Source organism: Setaria italica, chromosome II, assembly GCF_000263155.2.
Source record: "Setaria italica strain Yugu1 chromosome II, Setaria_italica_v2.0, whole genome shotgun sequence".
Classification (NCBI taxonomy): domain Eukaryota; kingdom Viridiplantae; phylum Streptophyta; class Magnoliopsida; order Poales; family Poaceae; genus Setaria; species Setaria italica.
In genome coordinates, this window is record NC_028451.1 from 30,957,733 (window position 1) to 30,977,895 (window position 20,163).

Here is a 20,163-nt window from a genome sequence, read left to right on the forward strand (position 1 = left end):
GGGGGGGGGGGGGGGGGCGCGTTTGTTGTGTAGCGTGTGCATGCATATGCATGGGTTTGGTTGGTGCCGACGGGGTGTAACATGGGGCCTTGCATTGCATGCGTACGCACAGCAGCACTGTGGTGGAGTCAACTCAAGGTGTGGGCGCGCGGTATTTGTATACTTTGCAACGTTGGATTGACGTGGCACGGTAAAGTTAAAAGGTGTAGTAAGCTTATTTAGCTCAAGGTTGGGAACTTATGAAATGGCAGTACCGTATTAAGAGATTAATAACTTTAGACACAAACGTTACCGACATTTTACAGATACAAGACACTTCTTTTTTTTTTCTCTTTATTTTAATATAATATAATTAAGATGCGTACCCATGCTACGTGAAATAGGATGTGTTTGGTTGACTCGTAGAGTTGTATATATTGATGAGTGTAAATATACTGATTGTATGCATTGACCTGAAAAGGAAGAGTGTCTAGTTGGATATAGGGGCAGATGGAGTGAGTCTGTATCTTCGAATGCAATAATCCTTGAAGGTGTGTTTATATTAGGTGCCTGCGGAGATGCAAATTCAGTCCTACACTGAGAGTGTGACGAGCGTACTAGTAGCAGATGCAATGCATCATGTACATCTTTCCTTTTCTTTTCTCTGGATACGTGTTTACCCTAATTGACACAAACGCAAGCACCGACATTCAGACACCGAAATAGCTCAAGTTTAATTTGCTGGCAATCAGATCAGGCATTAATAACCAGGTGGGCACCGGTACAAGCAACACAAGTGTGGTCTATTCATCTCCCTTTCAAGTTTCAATGCATGCAAAATGATTCTGGCGTGGAGGACCCGGCCGGGCGGCCGGGCCGGCGATAGGCCAAAGCGAGCTATCACGGGGTTAACGAAGATGCCCATCATCATTAACTGCTAATGATTAGCTCGCGAGAAAGGTGGTGGATTAACATCGCACTGTACTGTGCTGCCGCGACGCAACCAGCTCTCCCGTCCGAAGCAAAGGCTGCATGGCAATGGCATGGACCACAACACACCGGTCACCGGCAAATCTAGCTAGATCAATCAGGCCGATTAAGTTGCTGCATGCATGACACCGCAATGATGCATCTGGGCACGCAAGTGTGCGTACGAAAGCTAGTTTTTTTTTTGCTGGGACTTTTTTTGTATATACTTAAGAAACATACAGCATAGTACGCTTGTAGTAGCGAGGAGACTAGTTCAGGAAGATTAAGAAACCAGTTGCAAGGCCGGGTTGTTGGTTACAGGGACAGTGCCTCGACAGGAGCACGTTGCGAGATGCAACGCACCGGCAGGCGGCCGGGTTTCCCCGGTGCAGGGCCCGAGCACATTCACCGCGAATCGCGTAGGTCGCGGAGGGAAACTCACGGAGGACCAAGCAAATGCGGGCACGTTTGGATGGGTGCCAATCTTAACCTTACCAGTTTTTTTGTTAGCCCACACAATTTGGCAGGTGTTTGGATCACTGCCAAAAATTGGCGTGCCAACCTGCTGCCAATGATCCCAAGTGCTAGACGCGAGCGAATTGTGGGCGGCAAAAATGCTCACCAAATCGTTGGCGCAAAGCTGAAGGGCACCAGAGACACATGGCCTGCTAGGAGAGGGTATGTGGTTTCCGATGCAAACCATCTTTACCTGCTAATGTCTCCTAATTTCAAATCGTTTGACACATATTAACTCCTCCCAGTTAACTCTACAAAATAAGACTTAACCATATTTTGATGTAAAAAAAATGACATGTGGATCCCACATGTCATACTAACATTTTGGCAAGATTTGGTTTAGTTACAATCCAAACGCATTTCGTCACATGATTTGGTTTAGCTCACGTTTTGATCATGACCAATATTTGGTAGTTCAACTTGGGGCATAAGCTTGGTGGCGCCGATGTTGCCGTGGCCGTGGCTGATTAAACTAGGCGCCATGAGAGCTCGCACCGACCGCGATCAAGATTTTAAAACCACTTGATTTCGTACGAGTGCTACTAGCTAGCTATTTGATTTGTTTCACACGTTGCGTGTAAACTGTTTGGTCCGGGACCGAGACACCACGACGACGAAAAAGCAACAAGGTTCAAATTCTTCCTATCCTGGCCTAAACTCTGGATGATTATTTTTGTCGACGAAAACTCGGATCATTATAGTCGCGAATGCCCTCGAGATAGGTCAAACCCCCAAGGCGCAGCACGCCCGTTGGTCCCTTGCACACTCCAATGTGCTTGGCTGCTTGCCCAACTAGACCGGCATGCTGACTAGGCGGCACGAGCCCCCATGCATGCTGTGTGTGAAAAAGTCAACACGGTGGAGCACGCATGTCAACCCTTGTCCAGCCATGGAAAAGCCGGGCGGAACCCAGAACGCAAGAGGCGACTGTACCCGGCGTCCAATAGCCATGGCCCCGCGTGGATGGACAGTTCGTGCATGCTCGACATGTGGATGGAGCAAACACAGATCAAGGCATCGAGCTGGCCATGGCCGGCCGGTCTCCCTGGGCAGTGGCCAAAGCTGAACGCGGCAGCTGATCGCCGAGATCTGACAGCAAACTAACTACCCGTACGATCGAAGACGCTGGGATTAGCAGGAGGGGAGGCGTCGCCAACGATGAGCTTGCATCGTCGTCGTCCAACGGGAAGAAACCGCCGGGCACCCGGCGTGATGCGCTCAGCGCATGCGCTGCGACGAGATATCATGTGGCATACCTCCTCGGATTCGCTTGTTTTCTTCCTTTTCTTCTTTTTGTTTTTTGCCACAGCTTCTTGGGTTGGTCGGGTGTGCGCGGCCTCGAGGGGCGTGAGGTTACGTCGCAGCAGGAGTAGACCGGCGTACTATCTCCGTTTCAAAAAGAATGTAGAGTCAAATAATTTTAATTTTAACTAAATTTATATAAAATAATACTTATAAAATAAGTGTTTATTAGATTAATCATAAAATACATTTTTATACTAAATTTATTTAAAAATATAAATGTTCATATTTTTTATAAATTTGATCAAATTTGAAATTGTTTGACTCCTCGATTTTGGAGAGTTTCTTTTTTACGGAGGGAGTAGTTTGCTTCGCGCAGACGCCAGGCCATAAATGGCCAGTCGGGGCCAACCCTGGCCACGGCTCTGGCCCCTACCTGCCTGCGGCGTGGTGGTCTTAGCTGGAAGCAGCTCAGTATCTGTTACATCGAATATTTGATACTAATTAAGAGTATTAAATATAGATTATTTATAAAACCCATTGTATAGATGGAGTTTAATTCGCGAGACGAATCTATTAAGTCTAATTAGTTCATGATTTGATAATGTGCTGCTACCGTAAACATGTGCTAATTATGGATTAATTAGGCTCAATAGATTCGTCTCGCGAATTAGTATAGGGATTCTGCAATTAGTTTTATAATTAGCTCATATTTAATTCTTTTAATTAGTATCCGAACATCCAATGTGACACTTCTAAAATTTAGCACGTCATATCAAACATCCCCGGTAGTCTGGCCACGTCGTCGCGTCGGGCGGGCGCTGCGCGCACGCAACGCGGCCGATATGACCTCCCCGCAGACCCTGTCTGGGCTTCCCCCCGTGCTCCCCCTCCTATCCAGTATCCAGAAGCAGACACGTCTCACGTTTCCTCCTCGCGCGCGGGCGCGCGCCGTGGTTCGTTTGTCTGTCGGGTTCGATGCCGCGCGTGTACTCTCCAGTCTCTATAGGGCTGGGCTATGGGCTGCTGCGGTTCTTGCGCGGCCCGTGGAGGAAAACGGGGTGAGCCCGCCCGGCGCAGGTGCTGCTGTGAAAGTGGGGTCCAACAACCAAGTCAATACATTTCTTTTTTTTCTTGATGAAATAAAAGTTGATGCGCTAGTACTACTCCATCAACTTCCATTTCCATTATCGTCGTGGCTTGAGAAAAACTATACTCCCTCCGTTCCAAATTATAGGTCGTTTTGACTTTTCTAGATACATAGATATTATTATGTATCTAGACATAAGGTATATCTAAGTGCATAACAAAGTCTATAAATCTAATAAAGTCAAAACGACCTATAATTTGGGACGGAGGGAGTACTAACTACATATGTTTCTCTTTTTTTCCTCATTCTTGAAGTATATTCAACGACTGGAGTAGGGGCGTTGTAAATAATCTCGAGAACATTTGGCCGCCACAATTCCACATCCCCTAGTTATAGGTCTCATTTTAGTTGGAAAATGTTCCTGAAATGTATTCACGTGGATACCAAAGAATGGTACGAAAAACTGATTACATAGCTTATATGTGTATAGTCCAGTCTAAAATCTGTCTCCACCAATCCAAACTGAGCCCAACTTTAAGTTGGAGAAATTTACACTTTACATTTCAAAACCGTATAGAGTTACGATTCCCTGAGTATCGCAGGCCATTGCACCCAATGCTCCATCGTATTCGCTCCCGTTCCAACCGAATCTTAAGGTGGCACGTCATGCCAGCTGCAAGGGGGCGAAGCTACCATGCATAAAGGTAATGTGTCTCAAACATGGCGACCTAACCCTAGAGACCTCTCCTCTCCTGCTGCCTGCTCCTCGTCGTGTAGGCGGAGAGCGACCTCACCAGGCACTTCGCCCAGTAAAAAGGATCTTCCAGCTATCCAGCCCGCGCCCACACCTCATACATCGATGATGTGCTCCTAGATGCTACCCTAAAGCTGGCCGGCTCGTGTCCGTGCGTGTGTAGGCAAACACGCTAGCCGGTTGGAACTTACAGCCGTCAGCCGGGACAAGCGGAAGCCGACGTTGTTTGGTGGTCACCCGTTCTTGTACGGGCTCCATCGATCGTCTGTCGACGGGAAAGAACTGTTGGATGATGCAGACGGGACGCTTGATCGATCTCTCGCCGGCAAGCCGGCCGGCCGGGGACCTCACCAGGCTGCTGCCCACCTCTCTGCATGCCCCTCTCTAGAATCTAGGCTCGGATATACGGACGACGGCCCAACAGAATGTTGCCCCACACGCACTGTACATCGGCAGCTGACCATTTCCGCTGCTTTAATGCAGGGCCGTACGTTTTGTTCGCTCTTTCCAGACTGAAAGTGTCCCTGCATAATTTCAGATGGGATCTAAACCTGAAACATACACATTCTTTCAGAATTGGAATTTGATCCATGAAACCGTGGCCGCAGCGCAGAACCACGTACGGACCATTCAGGTGCGTGGCGATCATCCTTTGATATGTGACAGGCGCCCGTTAGCTCCGATCGGACGGACGCCACGGTGGCCAGACAGTTTGGTCCGCTGTAAAGTTTCAGGCACTGTAGCTGGATCGTGCACAGTGAAAGCAACGCGGAGCGTGATTGATCGGCGAGCGAACAAGGCACTTTGCCTACCGTCCTCCCCCAACCAGGCGGGCAACCACACGTGTGGCGCTCGTCCTTGCGCGGCTGTCCGTGTCGGCCACCGGTCACCACGGCTAGCTGGCCGGCCGGCCGGAGAGATCGATGGGCCGTCGTCCATCCACCATTCCACCCGTCCGTGCGTGCCCGCGTGGCCCCGTAGGCGCGGTGGGTGGGGATCGGAGGTCGGCCGTCCCGTCCGCGGCGCTGTGCTCACACGTGCGCCCCGTGGACCGAAGTGCATGTCCACCGGCGACTTCAACACCAGGGTGGTCTCTAGCTACAGCCGATCGACGTGCACGTCCGATCAGCGTGCTTGCGTGTTGTACTACCCTTGTACTGTAGGCGAGCGTTTTGATGGAGCGCTGTGCATCGCACGGAACGGCATGTCACGGCCTCACGGGCATGGATCAGAGCATTTGCATGTAGGTGTAGCCTTTCTGGGACGGGGACGGGGACGGGCAACCAGACCGAAGCCCGTCCGGCCGCGTCCGTACCGCTCCGCGCGCGCGCGTTGCTTGCATGATGTGGTCTTGCCTCGGGAAAGGGACGGTCCAACCCGGGGCAGGGACCAGCCACGGCACGCGACGGGTCTCGGACGCTCCAGCAATCATTGCCGGCGGGCCGGCCGGCGCGAGACGTAGTACGCTCCTTGCCCGGTCACCGGGGTCCGGCACGGTCAAGCTTATTAGCTAGGGGCTCGAGCTCGACGCCAGATCCATCGATGGCCCTCGATCGCAGCGGACCATCACAGTGCAAAAACGACATTCCATCCCAACGAAAATCTCGATTATTTTTTACCTGGGATTAAAGCTCCGGTGCATTTGTAGAGTCACATTTGGTTCCGGTTGGTACGGTGATCCTTTAATGCCGATTGGTCTTACAAACTTGAACTAAAGCCTTCAAGGATTTTAGTCCTAGTTAGTTATTATGAAAAAAAAATTACATCATCTACTTAATTAGATGTGCTGGTGTAGGTAAGATTTACGAGATTTTGCAACTGTAACCGCTGCTCGTTTCTCCACGGACGATCGTCGTCGCCAACCGAATCCTTGGTTCCTCGGAGTTTGCCGCTGCCTGCGCTGGGCCGGCCGCGGCATAAAGCGCCATCATGCGTGCGGCGTCGCGCCCGCTCCGATCACCGCCATGGAATTTCGAATTTCCTCCATCGTTTAGAGTTGAGACGTTCACCATAGCTAGGCTCTTAACACACGTGATTAGTTATCAGCTACTGCACCCACTTCCCTTCGTTCGTTGCACAGGTAGAGCAGTGCCACGGGGAGAGCTTTACCAGCACCAGCAAGCAGTCTCACGTCACGCGCGAACTGGGAACGCTGGTGCAGACACGCGGGGGGCCGGCAGGCAACTGGCCTGGGGAGGGCCCGCGTGTTAACCTCAGGCGAGCCGTGCAAGATCCGCGCAGGATCTTTCTCGTACGGGCGGTCATGATTCGTGAATCTGCTGGCGCACGGGACCGGAGCTGAGCGCGCCCCACCGCTGACACTGTAGTATACCGGCGCCAGCTCGGCCGGTTTAGTTTCTCCGGCGGCGAGATCCCGGCCGCCGACGTCTCGGACCGAACGGTCCAGATCGCACGGGGGCCGTGATGAGTGATGACGCGCCCGTGCCGTGCGGCCTAGGCGCGCGCGGTCACTGGTAGGTCCGAGCGGGGCGGGCGCGGGCGCGGGCGCAGGCATGCGTGCGTGATTGCGGGAATCATGACCGTCCGCCCCACGCCTCTGTTGATCTCACCCTGCACTGCGCTTTCCCTTTGTCAGATGGGATCATTGAGGAGGGAGAGGAGGGGCGATTGGATAAGCGTGGTGACCAGGCAGTGTGCGTGTCCCAACTCCCAAGGCTATCTTCTGGTAGCTGCTTCCAGGACTTGCGATGTGAGTGAGACAATGGAGCGCAGTTTCATCATCGCCAGTGGAGAAGATGAGTCTGATTCCCGACCAGCTTTCTTAATCCTGCTAGAATACCCAGCCAGATACAGACTGAACTACAGGGAGGCTTGCTTTGAGCATCTGACTAACACCGTCCTGTCCTGCACACAAAGAACCAAACAACAATCGATAGCTACCATCCGACCGTGCCCAGCTAGGCTTTCAGAATGATGATAGTATCCAGCCTTTTCTAACCTGGCCGATGACTCCCTTGGCACTTGCAAACGATATATGAGATCCGCAACTCTGCTGATCCATGGGACATGGGCATCCAATCTCGGTACAAGAGATCTAAAACACTTAATCCTATCGGACACAAGGATAGATATGGATGCATGAAACCGGGATTGTTGCTTCAGCTTCCAACTCACATCGCATGGTTGGTTAACCTCTACAAAACTCAACATCAAACGTATTGCTTCGTAGTTGTTACAATTTGGAGCAAACAGAGAAAGAAAGAAAGGGGGTATATTCTGGGCCTGTTTTGACAGAGCAAAATGCACCCATACATACCCTTGCTGGTCAGAGGTCAGTAGTCGCTCTGGTCCTCAGTTGCTTATGCAGTGAAGGGCGAAGGTGTGCAAGCCTTTCTGGAATGTAAGGCAGTACCAGGTGCCTTCCACATGGTCGATCACACATATTTACATTTCTGATACGCGAGCTGCGCAAAAGAAGACGCAACAAACTTTCAATGTCAGTTTCGAGTGCCCTGTGATTCTTTAAGCATTTCTCTCAACCTCAGAACTTCGCGGCAGCTCTGAGAAAGCTCCTTCTTCAGCATGGTGGATGCCTCTTGGTATTTGGCGTCCATGATCCTCATCTCATCCACCGCTTCTTTGAGCTGTCCGCGATGGGCTTCAAGTTGTGGTTCCAGCCACCGAATCTGCATGCGAAGCTTTGTCTTCTCTTTGTTATGAGCCACAGCATCCTGTAATCGCAAGAATGTTATGCGATATGTGCTTCCACATAACTGGTTAGTTACTGAAGCTAAAAAATTGTTATTGAAGATCAGCATGTTGATGAACAATTTTTGAGAGGTCAACTGGGAAAAATGATTCAAGTTCCTTTGAAAATTAAATGACATGAAACATAGTGAAAACTCCGGTTAATAAAGGACCCAGTAAAATTATTCAAAATTTGATCCAAAAACAATATCTCCATGTTCAGAACTTCATGTTGGGCATTAAAAAAAAACTCGACCTACGGGGGGGATGTTGGGCATACGAAAATAGTATTCAAAGATGTGTTCCAAAATACTTGCTTACTATTATCAAAACGAAACGAGAGCAATAAAACATGGAGATGCTTTTTTATAGGATCCAGTTGGAGTCTTGCACATAGCCATGAATTTATTTTCATAATGCGGTAGTGATAAAGATACAAAGCAACCAGCAACCTTTTTTTAAAATGAAACCCAAACTCCTTATAACCTTAATCTACACTCCCTCCATTTTAAAATGTAGGTTGTTTTAGCTTTTCTAGATGTATAGATTTTGCTATAGAGTTATGTCTAGATACATAGCAAAACCTATGTATGTAGAAAATCGAAAACGACCTACATTTTGAAACAGAGGGAGTAGCTGGCAACAATAAGTCCAGAAGTGCTTACATTTTTCATATTGACTTCCATGACAGATATCCTAGAGCTCAACTCATCTACTGTAGCTTTGGCATGTATTAACTACATAAGAAAAGCAACCAAAAACAAGTTAGGTTTAGTGAGTTAACTGAATTTTAGTAATAAATAAAAGAACTTGCCTTTATGTTACAATTCTCTTTCAAAACCTCTGCTTCATTGACGATTAACCTCATCTGCTGTGTCTCAGAAAGTAAACTATTACGCTCTTCGGTAATCATCAAAAGTTGTTTCTGAAGTTCCTATTCAAAATGGAGTCAACAGAAATATAGAAAATAAACCTACCAAAATTTGCACTCCCTGGAAAAATAACTCGCATTTAGTATTATTAATATGATGTAAAACACATCATTTTATATGGTTTCAGTGCAAGGTAAGGGGTCTGGTCTGGTGGATATGGGACTGCGTGTTCAACAAAACAAGCCCCATGTGCAGTGGGTCATAAACGAAATCGAGGAGGCGTGCCTGCGGAGATTGGGCTGGAGCAAAGGGGATCAGCACCCTATCTTTAGGACCTTAGTCAATCCTTGGTCACGAGTTTTTTTTCCTTACTCTTAGCCCCCTTTTCGCTCTTAACACAATGACACGCAGGAGGCGAGAAAAAAATGGGTTCATAATGTTCAAAAACTTTGAAGCGCCAAAGAGAACTAGAGCAAAATAACAGAGACTACAAGACTTACATTTTCACCTATAGCACCATCAATGGTTCTTCCTTTCTCCACAGCTTGGTCGGATCCTTTACAAGCCTCGCTGCACCATGTGACATTCTACTGTCAGTGGTAAGTGAGCCTATGCAAATTTGCAAATGCATCTTCTGTCTAAAATAACATGCACACTTCTACTAGACCCATTATGTTAAACATGCACTTGTTGCCCAGAACCCGTTATTGATCGACTTTGCAAAAATATCTAAGTTTATTATAATCTGCTGGTTGTTTGCCTTCTAAAAATCATCTTGAAACATTTAAAAAGGATGCCCAATGATTCAGAGCACATCAATAAAAAAATTGCAGCTTTGATGCAAAGCAGAATCAATCGAATATGTTCTTATATTTTGAAAGTACCTCCCATTAACAGGGTTTCTTTCTAAAACTTGGAAACCTTTCTAGACTCATGTTAAAAATGATGATATAAAAACATTACAAACAACCCATGTACAAGCTCATACATATCATGTTAATCCTTCAGTCAAACAACACTGAAGCTCATCCACACAGATGCCTTGTTGGAAAAAATTCGATGAGAAGACTGACCAGCATTTTATTCCTTTCTCATTCATGTCACCCTCCAGGGAAAGAGCCAGTTTTTCCTCCAGAGTTCTGCACCGTTCTCTACAACACACCAGCTCTTGCCTCACCTAGCAGTGTATTACAATATTTTAGTTAATACAGAAGTTCGCTGGAGTATCAGTAGTAAAGAGCACGGAATATATATTAAACCTAAAGCCCCCCTCTGTAAACCAACTTAACAATGTTATTATTGGTGAAAAATAACATGGAATTACATTCAACCTTAAGCCCTCCGGAAGCCATTTGGGCAATGCCCAGCTAAGCAAATTGGACATGGTAGATGCATAAGTTATGGGAAATAAACATGTGACTCTGTCAAAGATACAGGTACCTTAATCAAATCTTCTGAAAGTTTGCGGTTCTCATCCAGGCAAATATTCAATCTCTGATTAGTTTCTAGATATGCCCTCTCCTTTGCTGTCCAAATTGATTTTTCAGACTCCATGTCCAGAAGGGCATCAGTAAGTTGCTGCATTTCACATTTCATTTTAACAAAATGAAAATAATTTCACATAACATCTAAATGGATAAAATTATAGTGCTTTACCATTCCCATATCTTCCTTTTCCCTTGATACAGAATTGAAAGAAGCCTCCAATCTTTTAAGAATAGATTCGGACGCAATTGATTTTTTGGTCTGCATCGCAAAAGATAGTTTCATGATTGAAAAAGTGAGTAGAGAAAAAGGGCGCACAACAGCAATAAAGTCAAAGATATTGCAAAGACATATTTTGTACCAGAAGTGCAATCTCATCGCTTAATGAGTTCCTCTCTGATTCAGATGAATTCAATTTATTCGCAAGATCTTCTAGTTCTGATGTCATAAGCTCCACTTTAGACAATGCTTCATCCTTTTCAGCGATTGAAGTAGTTAAAGCTTCTTGTAAAGAAGAAATTTCCGTCTCCATATTAAAAGCATGCACCTCAAGCTTTTGATACTCCTCCTGAATATGAAAATAAAAAAGAAAAATGAGATTCATGGCCACAAAGCTCCTGAAAGAAAGAGACTTTGTACTATGTTATAGCTCTCAGAATGTATAATAAAAAAACTCAGCCACAGGAGAAGACATATCCCTGGCTTTGCCTTAAAGAGAGGGGACTCTGCCTGGGTTTGCCCCAAAGTTAGGGGAGTACTGAACCTATCGACGTAAAAGTGAATTGCTCACCTTTCCCTATCAGGTTAAGTCTTCCGATTGAACTGGTCAGTGCACGCAACTCAATGTGATATAAGGTTAGAGATCTCGAGTTCGAATCTTGGCAGCCGCAATTAAAAATAATTACAGCCGACTCCTATTTTCATGTTTGCATGTGAGGTGGGTGTTGAAGTATAAGTGCATACATTTCTCTATCAGTTTAAGCTTTTGGGTTGAACTGGTCGGTGAATGCAACTCGAACCCTTTAGGGAGGTACCCACGCAAACTGTGAAAGCACCCAGATTCGAGCCTAAGTGGGTATCCTCTCAACATGAAGCTCTACCAGCCGAACTATTGCTTGGTTCTCTAGCAGATATGATCTCAAAGGAAAAAATCTAAGTCACTACTAAAGCCAAAGTTTCTATAATGTATAAACAATGCAAGAAATGTGACCCAGTATGTAAGCCACAACGACAGTACACCCTAGAAAAATGTGGTATTTGCAAAGAATAAGGAATACCTGCATCTGGACAGCTTGATCAAAAACTTCAGCGAGTTCCTGTGGCATGGAATTCAGCTCATGCCTTTTGTCAACAGTGACTGAGTCACGTTTCCGTAAATCACGTTCAAGCAAAGTTCTCTGGCTTTGCAATTTCTTAACTTCTTTGTGGGCCTCTGCTTTTTCACTCTAGTAAAAGAACATGTATCGTTCGTACATCAGAAACAGCTGGCCTTTAAGTGGCAATAAAATTTATTATACCGATAAGTTGATAACCAACCTGAAGTTTTATTTTCTCCTGAATGGAATTCTTAAGTTTGTTCTCAGTCTCTCTTAACTTTGCTTTAGTCCTATCAAGTTCCTTTCGGATAGATTCCTTTTCTTTCATCAAAGAAGATGATGACAAGGTCGATACTTCCTTTTGGAGGTTTAGGAGATCTGAGAGAATGCTGTCCTTCTCCAGTTCATGTTGAAGAGTACAGTCCTGAGTATAAGTAAATTGTTTTAGGCCACAAATAATGAAAATTATATGTTTGGAATTAGGATATAGGAAATAAATAATTGAAAAGAGCTTAGTCAGTAACAAACATCTATGGCCTTCTCACAGCTTTCCAGACTGGACTTCAGTTTATCAATTTCATTTTGTTGATCTTGGGATTGTTCCTCTAATAGTTTCTGCATTCAAATGAGAGTAACATTGAAGAAAAATAGAACTGCTTAAAACTTAAGTGCATTAGGAAAGATAATCGGAATTTACCTTCTCTGATTCAAGTTTGCAGAATTTTTCCATCAAACAGGCCAACAGTTTCTCATAATCCATAATCATAGAACCGATCTGTGTAATATCTTCATGAGCTGAGTGCTTTACTTCCTATGGAAAGCAAAATTACACATCAATTATATATGTGTACTACGAATGAAAGTTGGAAAGTATGTTGAGACGGTTAAATAAATGCAGTACCACACTAAGTCAGCATGCATAAATCTACTGGAAATCAATAATTAGCATTATAGAGTGTTCCATTGATGAGACATTTTCACTAGACTGCATGTAGGAATTTTCAAAGCTTGTAAATTATAACAGTAACATTGCAATGCAATTGTTCCACAACCTTCAAAGATCATGGCAGCCAACTAGCCATTCACATTATATTTCTTCACGGTAGTAGGATAGTAGCATATAGGTGAAAATATTTACAGGGAAAACCAGATTGAGTATTTGCATCTCTAAACCAAACCACTGGGCTAAAGTATATTATGGACTAAAATGCCTGTTGACACTCAATGCTGAACATCGAATAAGATAGTTAATTTAACTAAATGACATGATTATTCAAGAAAATTGGAGATGCTGTCAATCCTGTCATACAAAAAGAGAGAAACCATACAAGAATGCCTTGTGCCATAGTCAAGAGATTCTGACAAAGTTCATCAATAAAAGAAAGAGCACTATCAACTGAGTTTCCCAACTGATCTGTCTCCAAAGTTATTCCTCGAGTCTCCATCAATACATTACTGAGGAATCCGTATGCTACTTCCTGGAAGTTGCAGAAAAATGTTTTACACATGTATCCAGCATGTAATAATTCAGGCTATAACATGAAACGGTTGCAGGAAGATGGAAATAAAATAAATTCCTAGCTATGGTTTCTTTTACAAAAAAGAAGAGGGTAACAAAGTACCTGGTTGGATTTTACATTAGCAGACAGTGTGGAGAGCTTCTCGTTAGCAACCTTTGCTTGTTCTTGTGCGGCTAGAGCATTCTGCTGAAGCTGCAGATAGACAAAGTCGTATAGAATGTAAGAACAGCTTCAAGGTAAAGCACAGATTTCATTGAAAAAGTTGTCATGCAATCGTGGCAAAATAATGAGGGTAAAATTTTCTTACGGATTGTTTAGAGTGTAACAGCTTGAATCGAATGTTGCATTTATTAGGGACACACACAAGAGTAACTTTTAATTTCTAAAGTGTAGCATCATTTACCTCTTCATACTTCTCACTGAACGAGGTCTTCTGTTGAGTTGCCAACTCAAGAACATCATCCAAATTAGTTTGAATAGAACTCTTCTCTGCCTCCAACAACTTGATCTGCTTGGGATTTATTCAAATACTTATTTTTTTTTCGTTTTAGAGCAGCATGATACTAGGGGGGAAACTAGCACCTGATCTTGAAGTTGTTTAATGACAAAAATGGCTTCGGACTCTCGAGCAGATAAGCTACTAACTACACAAGACGCAGTGCTTTCCTGACTTTGCAGAGCATCATTCCCATCACAAGGGTCCTGGGGTATTACTAGTTCACCAGTTGTCCCCCCGAATTGCTCCTGATCTGATTTCTTCTGGCAAGACCATGTATTCAGCAATCAGATGTGTAATAAAAAAAATTGCAAACTATTTTTAGAAAGTGAAATCCAACTTGATTAGGTATTTCGTATTATAAAAGGCCAAAAGCTGAAAACTAGAAGCATCAGAATTAATCACCATTGTATTTGGCTTTCTTCGGGTAACATGCAGCAAAGCATGTGAGTCAGGAAGAGAAACATCTTCACTGTCTTTGGATATATCACTAGATGAGCAAGCGCCAGAACTAGGCTCATCATTACTTGCATAGCTTCCTTGCATTAACTCTTCAAAACGCGGCGGTATTCCCATATTGCGTTCATTTCTAACTGTGCTGCTTGCACGACCTTCTGCAGCTGGTCCTAAAACCTGGATATTACGTACAAATACTGAGAAGAGGTTCTTAACACAACCAGACATCTTATGCATAAATTCCAATACTCTTACAATGATTTGATATGAACGGAAACAAAGATATGAATATATGTATGGCATGCACCCTGAAAAATGACACCACACCGCATATGTTATCTATTATCCACATATCCACCCTAAGAAAAAGGATGAAAAGCAAAAGCATTCACAGAGAGAGAACATCTAGACTAATATTCTGGGCAAGACTTTTTTCTGAATAACATTTCAATAACGATAAGGGGTCAGAACTAACAATGTTGCAGAGCCATCCAAAAACAAAAGATGTGCCTGTAGACTTTCAGAATGCCAAATTGAACATGTTGAAAAGCATCACTTATAATTATACCTCAATACCAATTTGCCTTGTGTTTGGTCCAGGACACCATGTTACCCTTCTTTTGTCCTGTTCAAGGAAGAATTTTTTTCTTAAGAAAAAGCTATTAGTAGACTAAAAGAATAGTGCTACATTGTTGGTCTTCTGTATAAAAGAGGCATGCGCCGCATGGCAATTTCTGTAAACTCTAAAGTTTAAACAGATTTTACTTCATGTTATCAGCAGAAAAGAAAGAACACCTATAAAGAAAAATTGGAAGGAAGCAATGAACAACCATGCTGTTCATAGCCTTGTACAACTGCTACATATTACATAAATAAATTGTGACAACTAACCTTACTAAAAGCAGTACTCCTGTCATCTCTCTCTGAATTTAATACCAATGAACTAAGATTCTCAATTTTCTTTGCCTGTTCAATCAAGCGTCTGTCACGCTGCTCTTTAGCTTTCTTTTCCTCCTCCAACTCTAAAGCAATTCTTTCCTTTTCCAGTTCACTCTAGAAAAATAATGATAAGATTACTTGATGTATTACATAGTCATGAATCACTGAATGGAAAAAAGAAATGCTTGAGAAAGCAACCTGCAGTAGCGTGTTCCGCAAATTCAGAATTTCTTCGCCCCAATGATCACTTTGAGAGTTCTAAGAACAGAGAGGATTGTAAGTTTGTATTTTGAAGCTGTGAAGTGTATAGATTTAATGCTTTAAAACACTTTAAGACATACCCTAAGTTTTGCACGGAGCTCCTCTATTTCTTTCTTCTGGCGTTTTAATAACGCGGCATCTGTCAAAATCTGCAAATATATAACATAGAATTTATGTAATTATAGCACGATGAATAGCAATAGTAATCTAGCTGGCAACAGAAATATGTTGATACCTCATTAACGCATGCACAATTTGTTACACGCAATGCTCTACTTGCAAATTGCAAGCTGCTTTTTGTCTCATCAGCATGGACCTACATACAAAATATAAAATAAATAGTTTACCAGGACACAAATAACAAAGGTATTAATTCTAAGACTATAATGATTGCTCTTTGCTGTTGGCTAATGACATGTCAGAATACTCAATTTGACTTGTTAACTAAATGTGAAAAGTTTGTAAAAGAAAAGGTAATAGCACCTTTCAACTTAATGTCCACAACACAACATCAATCAGTAAGCAAAATGAGCACGTATTACTAATATGCAACAGAAAATGCTTCAGTAGTTCATACTTCAGGATACAATTTTGCAGAAGTGAAACGAATAGTACATTTTTCTCCTTCCATCACCCAACAGTGCAAACAACATGAGAACTCGATTGATAGCAGATAATGAGATATGGCATACCTGTGCAAGTGTTATATTACAGATGATAGCTGTGTTAGAATTTCCACCCAGAGCAGGCTGCAATATCCTTGTCAGTTTACTGTCACGGTACGGGACATGTCCGCTGAGAATAAAATCCATTACTAAAGCAGTCATGAAAAAAAATTATCAAAACAAGTTAGGCTTTGCTAGTAAAAAAAATTAATAACTTACCCTTGACCATCTATGCCTTCACTAAGTTTCTTTATAACCGTACCAAGAGTCATGAGACTTTTGTTAATATGAGAACCCTCCTTAAGCCTCACACCCTCTGCACCAGTCTTTGCAGCTCGTTCTGAGCCAGCTAAGTCGACAAGGTTCTGAAATGTGGATTGTTCACATAAATGGAAGCAAAACAAGAAACCTGAATCTTATACATCGATAGTTAAATAAGTACTCCCTCCAGCCACAAATAAGTGATGTTTCAGACAGTGGTCCTAAAAAACAACTATGATGTTTCAGGTTTTACAAAGGTGTTCATTTCAGTTGATGCTGTACCAACTCAAGAATAGACATGACTACATCTTCGAGAATCATTTAGTTTTTGCAACATTTTAAAGACACCCATCTCCCTGTTCACTGATTACAAGGCAGAAAGAGTCACAAATTTCATAGGCATGTGCTCACTACTCATTTTGTGCCTTTTTTTTAACTGTGCTCAAGCCTAAGAGAACAAATAGATATGAAGATTCAACACAAATCGACAAATACAATTCCCAATCTGAAATATCTGTAACGATATGATTAACCAATCTAAAGACAAACCACATGTATTCCAATAGAAAAATCATTATTTACTGGAGAGTGTAGTGGTAACTGCACATACCAATACGGATACTCGTACAGCATCACAAGAATCTTCAACTTCATTGTCATCACCTTTTTCTCTGCTCTCAATTACCTGGACATTAAAAGCATAAGAATCAAAGTTGCGATCCAGTGGAAAATAATACAGAGGAATATAAGCATACCATGCGAAATATAGTGTGAGAACGGCTGCTGTAAAGATTCATGTTTGTCTCTCCAATATGCCGGTGAGCTGCAATTTTGCTAACAGTTTATTAAGAAGAATGAATTATAGATTAACTGAACCAGCAGACCTTCAAGAAAGCTTACATTCTCCAAAAGACATAAAATCCATGACCTGCTCCGCGCATGTAACAATCTCTTCTCTTAAACCAGCAACAAATATTCCTTTCTTCAATCAAAAGTAGCAACATGTAACAATAAGACAACTATTTAAAAACAGTGTTAGTTGTCAATTTCATATTAAAAGATGGGACGTTTACCTCACTACTCTCATGAATCTGCAACTTCCGATGTTCTGGCACAAGAAGGTCATTAATGTCTTCATTGTAAATTTCCATATAAGACATCCGGACAAGAAATTCTCTGTCCATATGCTACACGATAGCAAAAACAAATAAGCCAAACAGAATACACAGCATAATAGAAACTCGGGCAAGGTTCAATAAGTAGGATTTATGAGAATTAAAGAAAAAAGTGACAAAGGACTATGCTAAGCAACCTTTTGTAAAACACATTAAGCAAGTCCTAATAGGATTCAGGGGAAATTAAATCTAAAATCTTTTGCACACAAATTAAGCATTAATTGAATATGTTAGCAGCATGCAGCAGCTAGAAAAAAATAGCTCTCGCTTGATTCTCATAGTGTACACTAAAGTAATCTTTTTTGAAAACCGAGATGTAGAATCAACCTCTTCAATGCGCTGGAATAAGTCTTGAACTGCAAGTGGTATTATTCCAGGTTCATTGGTGGATCCTCTCATCGTGTGGGTCTTCCCACTATTAGTTTGACCATATGCAAAAACAGTGCCTGTCAAAATGAAAGAGACCAATTGATTTCAATGCATATTGACTCAGCAAATTGTCCGATTGATTGAGAAAATTCTTTTGTGTGAAGAACTGAGAAACACAACTAAGTAGACAAGAAACAGCACAACATAAAAAAGGAAAGAAAAGGTAAAGAGAATAAATATGAACATACAGTCGGAGATGCAGATAAACAACATTGGACCTGCTGAACAATGAACACCACAGTAACTGGAAGCCAAACAGCATAGCACTGTCCCATGGTTCCTAGGTATAGAGATTAGTGACAGCTAGAAGCCTGCAGTCCTACGAGACTAGAAACAACTTTTGTTCTTCAACTAGAGACAATCTAGGTTCCTGACAAGATAACCATAACAATAATAAACTAAAACTTAACATGAGGCAATCAAGACTTCAAATAATGGCTAAGAACCCAAATTCAACTAATGTTGGTGGGCATGTATTACCATTACCAAAAATATATATATCATACTCAAAATGACTGGACTAACTACCGTAGCACCTCCAAAATACTCCAATGGTTCAATAGGTGGGGTTAAAAGAGATGACGAGAGGTCACTGAAAAATTGCCACATATCAAGGTAGTATGACTACCCCTTCCTTTAGATTTCTTCAGCTCACGAATCTCATTCTCATGTAGTAGTATCATGGAATGTGTAGTCATACTACATGAGAATGAGATTCATGAGCTGAAGAAGTATAAAGGAAGAGGTATTATCCTAAAGCTGGACTAAAAATGGACTATGACTTGAGGAAGTTGTGGAGAAAGTGTGGATTTCATTCTACCTAGCGCAAGTGAGGTTATGGAAACAGTACAATGGGGCAAACTGGCAGAGTGAGCACCAAAATCAATGGCAAGATTGGTCGTTAATCCACAACTTATGGGTTTGAGACAAAGGATCTTCTCTCCCTATAGTTGTTCAACCAGATGGCTGATGATTTATCTACTATGGTAAATAAAGTCAAGGAAAGGGATCTCATCAAAGGATAGTGGAGCACTTAATCCCATGGGCTGTTGCCTGTCTGCAGTACGCTGAAGATCGCATATTACAGTGCTGGAGGCACATTCTACAAAAATAAGCACGTTCTTCACCTCTCCCCGCGAGCAGCAGCCTCTCATCAACCCTCATCAGCATATTAAATGTAATCTCAGAGCATGGACGTGCTTATTACAGTGCCAGAGCAGTTGATTTCAGGGGGTGTTGCCTCTCCACTGAGTAGCAACACCCATAATCAGCAATAGAACACACATTAAAGCTATAGCAAGTGGAGCGAATACCTAATAGCCTGACATAGTACAACATAGCAATTGGACCCAACTTGTTCGCCCTGGGAACTAACAACCACACAACCACAGCAAACAGAGGAAACGAGATTACCATTGAACCCTCGGACCACGGAATCGACGATGCGCTTGGTGCGAGTCTCGTAGACCTCGGCGGTGCGGCATTCCTCGCCGAATATCCTGTCTGCGAGAACGACGGGGAGCTCAACCAATCAGGAATCGCCCACAGTATCAAACGGCAGGGAAGCGAAGCCAAAGCGCGGGGGCGGAAGGGCGGAGGCTCCTCACCAAATTCGAAGCGGGTGAAGGACTGTGCGGAGTGTGCAATGGTGTTGCCGGAGATCCTCCACGGGCTGCTCCGCGCGTCCTCCGGGGAGAGCGGCCGCGAGCGCACGGCGACGTGGATCCGCTCCATCTCCGGCCGCCGCGGGTCGGGGAGGCGCCGGGGAGGACGGGAGCGTCGGTGGGGTCTGGGGCTTGGGGATTTTGGGAGGTTGGGTTTCGATTTTTGGTTTTCCCGCTTGGTGAGAATATGACCGTGGAGGAGAGAGAGGGCGGCTGCTGATGTGCCCGAGTTCAGTCAGGCCCTTTTGTGAGTTAAAAAGCCCAGTCCGCGTGTCAATAAAAGGCCCAGTCCATTATGAGGCCTTTTGGATTGTCCCTCAAAGAGCAATAGATTTCTTCTTCCAGACGAAACTAAATTTCTTCGCC

At 43.5% G+C, this 20,163-nt stretch overlaps 1 protein-coding gene across 6 annotated transcripts; it reads right to left on the bottom strand.

Moving 5' to 3' along the window:
* Positions 1–7,646: 7,646 nt before the first annotated feature.
* Positions 7,647–19,960, bottom strand: LOC101757112 (kinesin-like protein KIN-7I). Of its 6 annotated transcripts, none has more exons than XM_022823822.1 (31): positions 19,741–19,960; positions 19,547–19,636; positions 18,032–18,150; positions 17,603–17,716; positions 17,430–17,511; positions 17,285–17,352; positions 17,140–17,214; positions 16,488–16,633; positions 16,296–16,398; positions 15,839–15,919; positions 15,684–15,752; positions 15,541–15,600; positions 15,295–15,456; positions 14,972–15,028; positions 14,353–14,580; positions 14,034–14,207; positions 13,855–13,959; positions 13,554–13,643; positions 13,260–13,409; positions 12,629–12,742; positions 12,460–12,546; positions 12,152–12,355; positions 11,893–12,060; positions 10,977–11,183; positions 10,787–10,876; positions 10,571–10,708; positions 10,204–10,307; positions 9,631–9,700; positions 9,073–9,192; positions 8,924–8,995; positions 7,647–8,242 (listed from the first exon to the last, which is right to left on the bottom strand). In XM_022823822.1, exons 1-31 carry the CDS (start codon positions 19,865–19,867, stop codon positions 8,009–8,011), a joined length of 3,708 nt encoding a protein of 1,235 aa, XP_022679557.1. In that variant the 5' UTR covers positions 19,868–19,960; the 3' UTR covers positions 7,647–8,008. The 6 variants fall into 6 exon arrangements, with proteins under 6 accessions (XP_022679557.1, XP_004956846.1, XP_012698900.1 ...); XM_004956789.2 differs by having other exon boundaries at positions 9,073–9,126; positions 14,034–14,210; XM_012843446.2 differs by having other exon boundaries at positions 9,073–9,129; positions 14,034–14,210.
* Positions 19,961–20,163: the final 203 nt, after the last annotated feature.

What these genes read in the sequence shown, in the direction of transcription:
- LOC101757112 (XM_012843445.2), bottom strand. Translation starts at nt 19,867, where the DNA reads ATGGAGCGGATCCACGTCGCCGTGCGCTCGCGGCCGCTCTCCCCGGAG. An exon ending in CTGTACGAGTATCCGTATTG is followed by an intron (nt 16,634 to 17,139) that starts GTATGTGCAGTT and finishes TCCACATTTCAG; the next exon opens with AACCTTGTCGACTTAGCTGG. An exon ending in GCTGTGAGAAGGCCATAGAT is followed by an intron (nt 12,356 to 12,459) that starts GTTTGTTACTGA and finishes ACTTATACTCAG; the next exon opens with GACTGTACTCTTCAACATGA.